Raw genomic sequence first — 12,157 nt, 5'->3', positions numbered from 1 at the left:
TTATGTAGGGAAATTTGTTTAATCTATGTGTATCATCTGAGGCTGTTCACTTCACTGGGCATATATGAGGGGTTTACATCCACTTTAAATTTTTTAACGGATGAGGGACCAAAAGTCCCCTAAGTGGTAGCATTTTGTTTTGACAGGTTCCCTTTAATGCGACATCAAGGGTCTATTGGTCCCCTGATGTCTCACCTGTCTTCCAGTAGACAGATGGACCATCCATCCGCCGGACTGCTTCCACCTGACAGCCAAAAGTTGCCTTGCATGTTTACACCCATTTAAACCCTCTGCTATGTTAATTGCAGTGAAATACCTGATTCACTAAACTCCTTTGCTAGGTAAAAAAAAAAAAAAAAAAGAGTTACTCTAAAACCTGGGAAACGTTAAAATTATCCCTTGCAATATGGCAAAGCCCAACAGCTTGTTTTGTCTAGGGAAGAGAAGTGCTTTCACTTACTTGATTCCTCCAGTGGTGGTCTGGACTTAGGCGTACACATGTCCAATGCAGGGCAAAGGACCCTGCATTGGTTTTGATGATGTCAGGGCTTCAGACCCCAGGAGCATGGGGGAGAAGACACTGTGGGGACTGGTCTTTCCGCATAAAGGGTTGAATAAGTAGATCTTCTGTGTCCCCTAGACCTAAACGAGTGTTAGACAGGCATACGTTTTTTTTGGTTTGTTTTTATTGTAATACATTTTCAGCATTAGGGTGAAAAAAACCTTCCGTAATCAGTTCCCCTAACCTAAAACACATACCTGAGCCCCATCTCAATCCAGCGATGTGCCCGAGAGCAGAAACGCTACTCTCGATCACTTCACATGATTCAGAGGCAGCAGAGGGAGCCATTGGCTCCTGCTGCTGTCAATCAAATCCTGTAAGGAGGGAGCAGGTGCTGAGCCGGGCCTCACTGGTTTGTCTATATATGCATATAGCCTGGCTCAGGATCGAGCCCTCAAAAGTGGCCTTATAGCAAATGGCTTGTTATGGGGACACTCAGAAGGGAAAACGAGCCGAGAGCACTGGCAAGGGACCCCAGAAGAGGAGGTTTGGGGCCACTATGTGCAATACCATTTAACAGTGAAGGTAAGTATAACATGTTTATTATTTTTATTAAAAAAAAAAATGTATAAACTTTACAATCACTCTTAATCCTTGCAGTGCGGGCACAGCACCACCATAAACGATTTCAATAATTTACAGGTTTCTCGGAGTTGGGATTAAAAAGCAAAGCTGTCCACACTGCCATCAACACATTATACAGTGCATAACACACCACTTCTAAGCATTCATTTTGCATGACTAAGGTCTTTGAGTTGTTCAACTCTGACTAGAGGTGTCCATACTCACTGTTGCATAAATGTCACGTGGTTTGGTATTCTTGAGATCAGGTGGTGTTAGCTTGTATGCTCCCATAGTAGACCTTACATAATTCCAAGTGGTACACCTTAGTGAATTCTGATGACATGCAATTATACCATCCCAGTCATTCTGTCGTGCCGTCTCTAAAACATAGAACAGCAGTCTGTCATATATTGTCTGTTAACAAATGACTATCAGAACTGTTTCTAATTAGAGCATGTATAATTTAATGGGATTTACAAATGCCTTTCTACTTGGAACTAAAGAAATCCACCCACAAGTTGAAAATGGTCACATACTCCCCTTTCTTTATTTTAGCCATCTACAGTGTCTCACAAAAGTGAGTACACCCCTCACATTTTTGTAAATATTTTATTATATATTTTCATGTGAAAACACTGAAGAAATATTGACACTTTGAGCCCAATTCTGACATTTTTACTTAGGGGTGTACTCACTTTAGTGGCCAGCGATTTAGACATTAATGGCTGTCTGTTGAGTTATTTTGAGGGGACAGCAAATTTACACTGTTATACAAGCTGTACACTCACCACTTTACATTGTAGCAAAGTGTAATTTCTTCAGTGTTGTCACGTGAAAAGATATAATAAACTATTTACAAAAATGTGAGGGGTGTACTCACTTTTGTGATACACTGTATATAAACAAAATAATAGTCACAGTTACAGAAAAACAAATAAAGACAAGTTCTGATACATATGTTACGACCAATTACTTACAACTGGATCAAAGTTTTTTTTTGCAAAGCACAGTCTGTATAATTCACTCCGCCCTGATTCTTGCAATTTTTTGTTGCATATTTGCATATGTTGGTATGCTATTGTAACTCATGGTGGGACTTTTAGTACTTAAAGCTGTACTCACTCAAGAGGTCCACTGCTCACATCCATGCTGCCATGGTCATCGTCCTCAAAAACTAGCAGATTAGTGTCTGCAGTCTGTCACAAATGTCCAACTTCCAAAGCTCAGGTGTGTTTGCTGTATCCTTCTTAAATCAGGCTCCTCCAAGGCACTGTAATTTGGCCCCATGTTCAAGGGGATGAAAAGGCCAGTTGTACTGGTGAAACGTTCCCCTCTCTTCTCTTTTCTGGTGGACAACAGGAGACTGGATCCAGCAAAGGACTTTACTAGCTATAAAGCAACTTTGACATCCTTGCTGGAGCGCACCATGGATGATCATTATGCTACAATTCTAGCATGGCTATGATCCATTATATATCACGGGGAAACCTGGGTAGGAACGCAGTGTACTCAAGGAGTCCAATGTAGAAAGAACACAGCGAATGCAACTTTTAGTGCCCAGAGCAGAACAGCAGGCTCTTTTCACAGACTCTGACACTAAGCTGCAGGACTTTTAAGAAGAGACAGCAGCAATGGGGATTTGAGCATTAAATATATAAGTAGTGCATACTGGAATTCTCATTGTGAGTTACAATAACATAACTTATGCAAGTATACAGTGAGAAATTACATACAATCAAGTCTTACTATAAGTTCTGTAAAAAAGTTATAATTTGTATACATATCTAAAGGCCTTCTGGCTAATCGTAAACAGTCATACAGTATTCTTGGATGTGGTAGTGTTTTAAGGGCAGAATAAATATTTAGGTAGATTACATACCAGAGGCAAAGGCTATGACAGGAGTAAGTCTTAAAACAGCTCCACGCGAACCCATCTTTTTAGCTTTAGTTTTATTTATAGAACCTGGTAATACAAAAGAAAATCGGTATGTTTATAAAGATGTAAGGCAGGTTCAAGGGTAAATTCAGACTGTTAAATTAGACCATATTACCGTAATACAGACTATCACATGCAAGTTACATTATCATTTTTGCAGTGCTCTGTATGCAAGTCAATTTCCAAAGAACATTACATGATTTTTACTTCCAACAACTGCTACCTTCCTGGCTGGAGGAAGTCTGCATATACTGTACCCTAAAGCCTGGTACACACTACTATTATTTTTTTGTTCAACCCACTGGGATCTCAGAAGGAGCCACTGTACTAACGATACGGTGTTAGTACAGCGATCTCCCCTGCTGTGCTATTGTGCTCCACCAGAACACTACAGTCAGCACTCTCAGCCATTGGGTGAGAGCGCTGGTCCGCAGACTTTTTTCGGTCATGCCCCTTTTGAACTTTTTTTTTTAACTTATTCAGTTTGTTATAGATGAACTTTCAATATAGTATGCACTTTATATCACTACAAGATTTTTTGATGAATTTCCGGTTTATACATTTTTTATGCAAAATTTTATTATCACATGCATTAACTTTTTGATGTTTTTTTTTATATTACAAGAGGACTTTTGTCTGTTGGTAAAAAAATGTGATGCTATATTTTCAGCTAACATCACATGGTTTTAGGTACACCATTCCATTATTGTAGAAGCACATTCACCTTATATAGTGTACAATTTATGCCTTAGGCTAATAGTGACTGCTGCTTCATTTATTTGGCGTGATTGTTTTGCTGTTTTATTGCAAAACGGTCTATCACCTTTTTCTTGTAACAGCTTGTGGGGTCCCTCTTTAGTGACCTATAAGTGTTGGACCCACTGAGAGTGGCTAATCTTCCTTCTCCAGCTGAGAAAGCTCTCAGTGTAAAAGATTCTTTACCCATTAACCTTTATTGCTTTGTGGTGTTCTGTTATCCTTTCTTCTCCAGGTTAACTACTCTATTCTGTTATTGCTGGTCAATAGTAGCAAGCTGGTGAACTTGTTTATCTGTCTTTACTTGCCCTTAGCTTTTAGGCTAGCTGTCCATGTTGATTGGATTAAGGTGTTTGTGCTACTTCTATGGAAATACATGCTTGGAAATGTTCCTATTTAGAACTGAACAAGTGCCATAAACAAGTGGAAAAGCTTCTTCAACAGATGAATGTGACCAACTACTATTAGCTAAACCAGGGGTAGGCGACACGCGGCACGCAAAGTCTCTTTTGCTGGCACTCGACTCCCTCCCCATTAGCAGAGCAGGGCAGGGAAGTGTCAGTGAGACACTAATGCATTCCAATTTCAGAGTTCCCCACGCCGCGCCTGCACTGAGGGGGAGGCACTGTGCCCCCAACACATTGTAAAAGATGGGAAACATTAAACATTGTTTAGTTCTCCAACTTTGCTGTAGCTGCGATTGTCAGCTTTTGTGATGGGGAAGAGATTGGGTGCAGTTCTGCTGGGGGGGGGGGTTCCTGTTTCCAGGAGGAAGAGGCCTGTTTTGGCCCTGCTAAAGCCAATCACAGTCCTGCTAGCCCCGTCCACCATCTGGAGGAAGATTGGTTGCCACTACCAACCTCAGAAAGAAGGGATTTCATTGTGATTGAGAAAACCACAATCAGGTGACAGTTTGTGGAATTACTGTTGAGCTTCTGGGAACTTTGTTGTCATTATTCCTGAACCTCTGCGTCACTTACTACTGAACCCCTGCACGCTGAGTCACTTTAAGCCACAGCCAGTATTCAGTGTAATGAAAATCGCACCCAACCCCTTTTTCTCAGCTGTGGGGGCCCAACTTATGATCCTGCACACAGGCCCACTGCTTTCAGAAAATGCCCCTGACCTGAGCTCATAATTGCGCATCTATTCCAGATGCCTGTATGCGACATCACATACATCCCATACAAGCATGTGGGCTGGATGCGAGAGGTGGATCAGCAGGATGAGCATGAAGGGTTCAGAGTTGGGACAGAAGAGCAGGAAGGTACAGCGGTGGGACAGAAGAGCAGGAAGGTACAGCGGTGGGGCAGAAGAGCAGGAAGGTACAGCGGTGGGGCAGAAGAGCAGGAAGGTACAGCGGTGGGGCAGAAGAGCAGGAAGGTACAGCGGTGGGGCAGAAGAGCAGGAAGGTACAGCGGTGGGGCAGAAGAGCAGGAAGGTACAGCGGTGGGGCAGAAGAGCAGGAAGGTACAGCGGAGGGGCAGAAGAGCAGGAAGGTACAGCGGTGGGGCAGAAGAGCAGGAAGGTACAGCGGTGGGGCAGAAGAGCAGGAAGGTACAGCGGTGGGGCAGAAGAGCAGGAAGGTACAGCGGTGGGGCAGAAGAGCAGGAAGGTACAGCGGTGGGGCAGAAGAGCAGGAAGGTACAGCGGTGGGGCAGAAGAGCAGGAAGGTACAGCGGTGGGGCAGAAGAGCAGGAAGGTACAGCGGTGGGGCAGAAGAGCAGGAAGGTACAGCGGTGGGGCAGAAGAGTAGGAAGGTACAGCGGTGGGGCAGAAGAGCAGGAAGGTACAGCGGTGGGGCAGAAGAGCAGGAAGGTACAGCGGTGGGGCAGAAGAGCAGGAAGGTACAGCGGTGGAAGAGATGGGAAGAGGGTTCCAGCAGTGGGACAGAAGAGCAGGGGGGTACAGTGATGGGGCAGATGAGCAGGGTGGGGTTCAGTGTTGTGCCAGATGAGCAGGGGGGTTCAGTGTTGGGGCAGTAATGCAGGGGGGTCTACCGCAATCCCGCTAAAAATTGCAGATCGCCGTCATTACTAGTAAAAAAAAATAAAAAAAATTAAAATGCCATAACTCTATTCCCTATTTTGTAGAATCGCTTATTGCGTTTTTTTTAACCAAAAATATGTTGAAGAATATATAATCGGCCTAAAATGATGAAGAAATTAATTTTTTTACTTTTTTTTTAACTGACAATTGCGTGGTCATGCGACACTGTACCCAAACAAAATTGATGTCCTTTCTTCCCACAAATAGAGCTTTCTTTAGGTGGTAAGTGATCACCTCTGCGGTTTTTATTTTTTTGCACTATAAACAAAAAAGGAGCGACAATTTTGAGGAAAAAAAAAAAAAAAAAAAAAATATATATATATATATATATATATATATATATATATATATATATATATATATATATATATATATATATATATATATATATATATATATATATATATATATATATATTTTTTTTTACTATATTAAATATCTCAAAATTTAAAAAAAAACAAAAATAAAATTTCTTTCTTAGTTTAGGCCAATGTATATTCTTCTACATATTTTTGGTATAAAAAAAAAAAAAAAAATCACAATAAGCATATATTGATTGGTTTGCACAAAAGTTATCATGCCTACAAAACAAGGAATAGATTTAATAGCATTTTTTTTTAAAAGTAATGGCGGCGATTTCAGATTTGTATCGGGACTGCGGCGAACAGATCGGACACTTTTGGGACCATTGACATTTATACAGCGATCAGAGCTAAAAATAGCCACCGATTACTGTATAACTGTCACTGGCAGGGAAGGGGTTAACACTAGGTGGTGATCAAGGGGTTAAATGTGTTCCCTCAGTGTGTTCTAACTGTAACGGGGAATGGGACTGCCTGGGGAAGGATGACCGATCATTTTTTTTATATACTAGGAACACACGATCTGTCTCCTCTCCCCTGCCAGAACGGGAATGTGTGTGTTTACACACACATCCCCGTTCTGGCTCTGTCAGGAGCGATCGCGGGTGCCTGGCAGACATCGCAGCCGCCGGGCACGCGCATCGGCTCCTCAGCGACACGGTGGCGCACGCGTCCCCTATACCCCTTAAAGCGGCCGCCGTACAGCTACGATGATTCGCGCAGGGGAGCCATTCTGCCGCCGTCAAACGACGGCAGGTGGCAAGAGGTTGAGAGGGGAAATTTTCCAGGGCTGAAGTGGTTACAGTTAACATTTATTTATTTTACTCAGTATTCCAAAGGCTATTTTTTTATTTATTCTTTTGAACATGTGACCAGAAGCAGAGGACTAGAAGCTCCACCTGCTTATGTTTCCTTGTAGACTGGCTAGGAAAGATCTGGGTCATGTGACAGCTATATATGGGATTAGGAAAAAGGTACTTTTTTTATTGAAAATAATTACAGTGGGATCATCCATATACAGAAATAAAAGGGAGAATGTAAATTAAACTGTGTGTATTTAGTATCAGTTTAAGAAATACAAAAATGGTCAAAATATCCTATTGCCACGAGGACAGTTAATAGTGACCTAAAATGCAGTCCTAAATCTGGATCTGGCTCTAAATATTAACTTACCATGACCAAGGCTTTTACTATATCGGTCATGAACTGTGGAAAATGAATGCAACGCCCCATCTTGGCCTGCAAAATGAAAAGCAAGAAAATATGTTCAATACTTAACTAGTTTTCTGTTGTATACTAGTATAAAATATATATTTCATATACAAGAACGATGTTCTCAAATACAAAAAGTGTTTATATCTACCTGCACTAAGCATCTGCTTGCCATCTAGACCATGATGTCGAATGAAAGTGGGTGGAGCACTATGACCCATACGAAACCTAAGCAAACGACCTTGGCCTCCTGGGCCATCAAAGATCCAGACCTGGTAAAAAGACAAAGAAGGTCAGAGAATTTGGTATACACAAAATTATAACATGTATAATAAAATAATGTGTCCTGCCGTGGCGATTTTTCCCCTTATCTGAAAGCGATTTTTCCCCTTATCCCAAAGCGAGAGGAAATCTCCCCAAAGTGAGAGAAATTCCCACCCTAGACAAGTATTCAAACATGTGCGCTCATTGGAAGACTTCTTCTTACCTCTTGCTCTCACAACTACAAAATTTACGTTCTTGTTGACCGTGGTCGCCAGGACAAAAGAAAGGATGAGCGTTTTTAATCTTTTTGTAAGAAGCATAACATACTAAGACCAAACACTGCACCTTAGGAATTTGTTGACAGCATTAGAGAAGCCAGCGATGAAGAGAACACCTGCACACTTCAGTGGTTTAATAAGTAGCAACTATACCAACTAAAACAGGTGGAATAGGAATTTTCATTTACCTGTAAAATTCCCCACTTGGAGTACATCACATGACACATAGGAGTTCATATTCATGACTACTTGGGATATCCCAAAGCACTAAACATTTTAAAGGGGGGTGGGGGGGGTGGAGTTGAGTGGGGGTTATCAAAACAACATACCCAAAATCCTAAAACAAAACAGGGGGGAACCCCATTACAAAGCCGCCTGCAAAGCCTTTGGGCCAAAGCTGGCATGCATAGAAGCAAACATCTACCTGGTGAGTGCACAGATGCTGCGAGTACCTGTGTACTGTATTGTTGATTATTAGTGTCAGTGTAGGTCCAGAGGTCTAGGTGACGGGGGGGGGGGGGGGGGGACGGGGGGGTAGGTCCAGAGTTAGAGATAGTCAGCGCGGGGGGGTGTAGGTCCAGAGGTAGAGATAGTCAGCGTGAAACAAATTCCAGAGGGTAGTATTGGGGGCATTAGTGGTAGGTTAACTAAAGCGCCTAAACCAGAGGCAAGTACAGTAACAAGTCCTATTTGCAACCTCAGAACACCCAATAAGGAGATAGTATGCGACCAGTCTAAACTTCGTGGCATGTTCACGAATGCCAGGAGTCTGGTGGACAAGATGGGAGAACTAAGCTCTCATGATTGGTTGGCAACCATTCGAGGGTATAACCTATATCGCAGGGATAGAGAGTGTAAAAAAGGGGGAGGGATGTGCCTCTATATTAAAAATTATGTACAAGTGAATGCGAGAGATGACATTACTAAGGGAGCAAGGGAGGAGGTGGAATCCTTATGGGTAGAGCTACAAATGGAGGAAACTAAGGGGAAAGTAATACTAGGAGCATGCTATAGGCCCCCTAACCAGAGGGAGGAGGAGGAGACGAACCTCCTATCACAATTTGGATTAGCAGCAAGAATGGGAAGTGTCATTATAATAGGGGATTTTAATTATCCAGACATAAGACTGGGCGGAAAGAACCGCGCATTCATCTAAAGCTTGTCATTTCCTAAATGTCTTGCAGGACAATTTCATGGGTCAGATGGTAAATGCACCAACAAGAAAAAAAGTTACTTAGACCTACTGATTACCAAAAATACAGACCTGAGCACGGATGTGGAAATATGAGGCAATTTAGGAAATAGCGATCACAGGTCAATTAGTTCAGTATAAATCACAGAAATAGGAAACATAAGGGGAACACAAAGACACTGAATTTCAAAAGAGCCAACTTCCCCCAAACTACGATCCTTGCTAGAAGATACTAAGATTTTATCCCATTTAGTAACAAAGAACACAGAGGAAAAATGGGTATGCTTTAAGAGCATATTAAATAAGGGTATTAGCCAGTGCATCCCAAATGGGAAATAAATTTAAAAGAGCTAATAAAAGTCCTTGGTGGCTTAACGCCAATGTAAAAATGCATATAAAAGCAAAGGAGAAGGCCTTCAAAAAATACAAGGCTGAGGGATCATCACCAGCATGCCAACTTTACATAGAATGCAACAAGAAATGTAAGGGTGCAATCAGGGCAGCTAAGATAGAACACGAAAGGCACATAGCAAAAGGAGAGTAAAAAAAATCCCAAGAAATTCTTTAAGTATATAAACAGTAAGAAAGGGAGGTCAGATCATATTGGTCCCATAAAGAATGATGAGTGGAATCTGGTTACTAGGGATGGAGAGATGGCGAAGGTATTGAATTTATTCTTCCCCTAAGTCTTCATGAGGGAAACGGGGGGGCTTCAGTAACCAAAACTGCAATGTTTTATCCTCATGACACGTCACAGGAAGCACCCTCATGGCCAACAGAGTATAGAATTAGAAAAAGACTTGAAAAACTTAACATTAATAAGTCACCGGGATCAGATGGCCTGCATCTGATCCCGGTTTCTTAAGGAACTCAGTCAAGTAATTGTTCCTAATTTTTACAAACAGTCTACTGACTGGAATGGTAAAAGCAGATTGGAGAAAAGCCATGTAGCTCCAATATTTAAAAAAGGGCAAGATACATCCCTGGGAATTACCAGTTAGCTTAACATCAATACTATGCAAGCTCTTGGAGGGGACTATATACAAGATTTTAGTAATGAAAACTGCATTATTAGCAGTAATCAGCATGGATTCATAAAGTATCGTTCTTGCCAAACCAATCTTTTAACCCTTCTATGAGAAGGAGAGCTGGCATCTAGATAAAGGAAGGCCCGTAATACATGGTGTATCTGGATTTTTGCAAATGCTTTTGATCCAGTTTCCCCATAAATGTTTACTGTACAAACCAAGGTCTATCGGCATGGACCATTGGGTTGAAAACTGGCTACAGGGGCGAGTTCAGGGGGTTGTGATAAATGGGGAGTACTCAGAAAGGTCCGGTGCCGAAAGCAGTGTCCCCCAGGGTTCTGTCCTGGAACTAATCCAATGTAATTTAATCATAAACGACCTGGAAGATGGGATAAACAGCTCAAGCTCAGTATTTGCGAACTATACCAAACTAAGCAGGCAATAATTTCTCTGCAGGGTGTGGAAACCTTGCAAGAAGATCTGAACAAATTAATGTGGTGGGCAACTACATGGCAAATGAGGTTTAATGTAGAAAAATTTAAAATAATCCATTTGGGTGGCAAAAATATAAATGCAATCTACTCGCTCGGGGACAACCTCTGGGGGAATCTAGAATGGAAAAGGACCTGAGGGTTCTAGCAGATAGGCTCAGCAATGGCATGCAATGCCAAGCTGCTGCAAGCACAGAAAACAGAATATTGGCATGCATTAAAAAGAGGATTAACTCCAGATATAAAACAATAATTCTCCCACTCTACAAGACTCTGGTCCGGCCACACCAGGTGTATGTCGTTCAGTTCTGGGCACCAGTCCTCAGGAAGTATGTGCTGGAACTGGAGGGAGTCCAAAAGAAGGGCAACAAAGCTAATAAAGGGACTGAAGGACCTTAGTTATGAGGAAAAGTTACGAGCACTGAACTTATTCTCTCTGGAGAAGAGACGCTTGAGAGGGGATAGGATTTCAATGTACAAATATCGTACTGGTGACCCCACAATAGGGATAAAACTTTTCAGTGAAAGAGAATTTTAAAAAAAAGACACAAGGCCATTCACTAAAATTAGAAGAGAAGCGGTTTAACCTTAAACTCCATAGAGGGTTCTTTACTGCAAGAGCGGTAAGGATGTGGAATTCTCTTCCACAGGCAGTGGTTTCAGTGGGGAGCATCGATAAATTTCAAAAAACTATTAGGCACCTGAGAAACCAAAACATACAGAGATATACAATGTAATACTGACATAAAATCACACACACAGGTTAAACTTGATGGACTTGTGTCTTTTTTCAACCTCACCTATGTAACTATGAACTTAGCAAATGTGTGAATAGAAAACCAGGTAGTAGCCTCACAAACGTGAACAGAGCCTTGATGCTGAATAGCCCTAAAAGCACCAAAACTCCTAATAGAATGGGCCTTGACCAGGAAAGGAAGAACCTTCCCCTTGAAACCTAAGGCCTGAGAAACAAGATGACAAATCCACCTAGAAATAATGGATCAAGACCTAGCCTGACCCTTGGGACAACTCTCAGGCAGAACAAACAAGAGAATCAGACTGTCAAAACAAAGCTGTAGCCAAAAACTTGAACAGCTTGAGTGGAGCCACTTCTCTTTAAGATGCTTAGGACAAAAAAAAAATTAACAAAATTTCCTGATCCAGGTGGAACAAATTAACCACTTCAGGTAGGAAAAAGTGGACAATGGCCTTAATACCACCTTATTATGGAGAAGAACCAGGTTAGGGTTCCTTTACATGAAAGCCAGCCATATTCCAGACCCTGCGAGACAAGGTAATGGCCACCAAAAAGAAAATCTCTAAGAAGTTTAAAAGGGGGAGACTGAAAAACAGACAAGACCAAATTAGGGTCCCACTGAGACAAAAGCGGTTGCAGAACAATCCATGCGACACTCTGCCCAAAGCCTTTAACTTGGGATGCAATGATACCATTTTTTTTTTTT

The 12,157-nt window shown here is 41.8% G+C and overlaps 1 protein-coding gene across 1 annotated transcript in view; it reads right to left on the bottom strand.

The window, feature by feature from the left end:
- WDR36 (WD repeat domain 36) overlaps positions 1–12,157 on the bottom strand; it is a 142,850-nt gene that overhangs the window by 56,371 nt on the left and 74,322 nt on the right. The window contains exons 9-12 of the mRNA XM_073624607.1: positions 7,593–7,713; positions 7,403–7,468; positions 3,006–3,089; positions 1,352–1,506 (exon numbers count right to left, since the gene is read on the bottom strand). Of these exons, the coding sequence (XP_073480708.1) occupies positions 1,352–1,506; positions 3,006–3,089; positions 7,403–7,468; positions 7,593–7,713 (426 nt within the window). The remainder of the gene's footprint in view (positions 1–1,351; positions 1,507–3,005; positions 3,090–7,402; positions 7,469–7,592; positions 7,714–12,157) is intronic.

This window comes from Aquarana catesbeiana, linkage group LG01 (assembly GCF_042186555.1).
Source record: "Aquarana catesbeiana isolate 2022-GZ linkage group LG01, ASM4218655v1, whole genome shotgun sequence".
NCBI lineage: Eukaryota > Metazoa > Chordata > Amphibia > Anura > Ranidae > Aquarana > Aquarana catesbeiana.
This window is presented reverse-complemented; position numbering and strand designations above follow the sequence as displayed.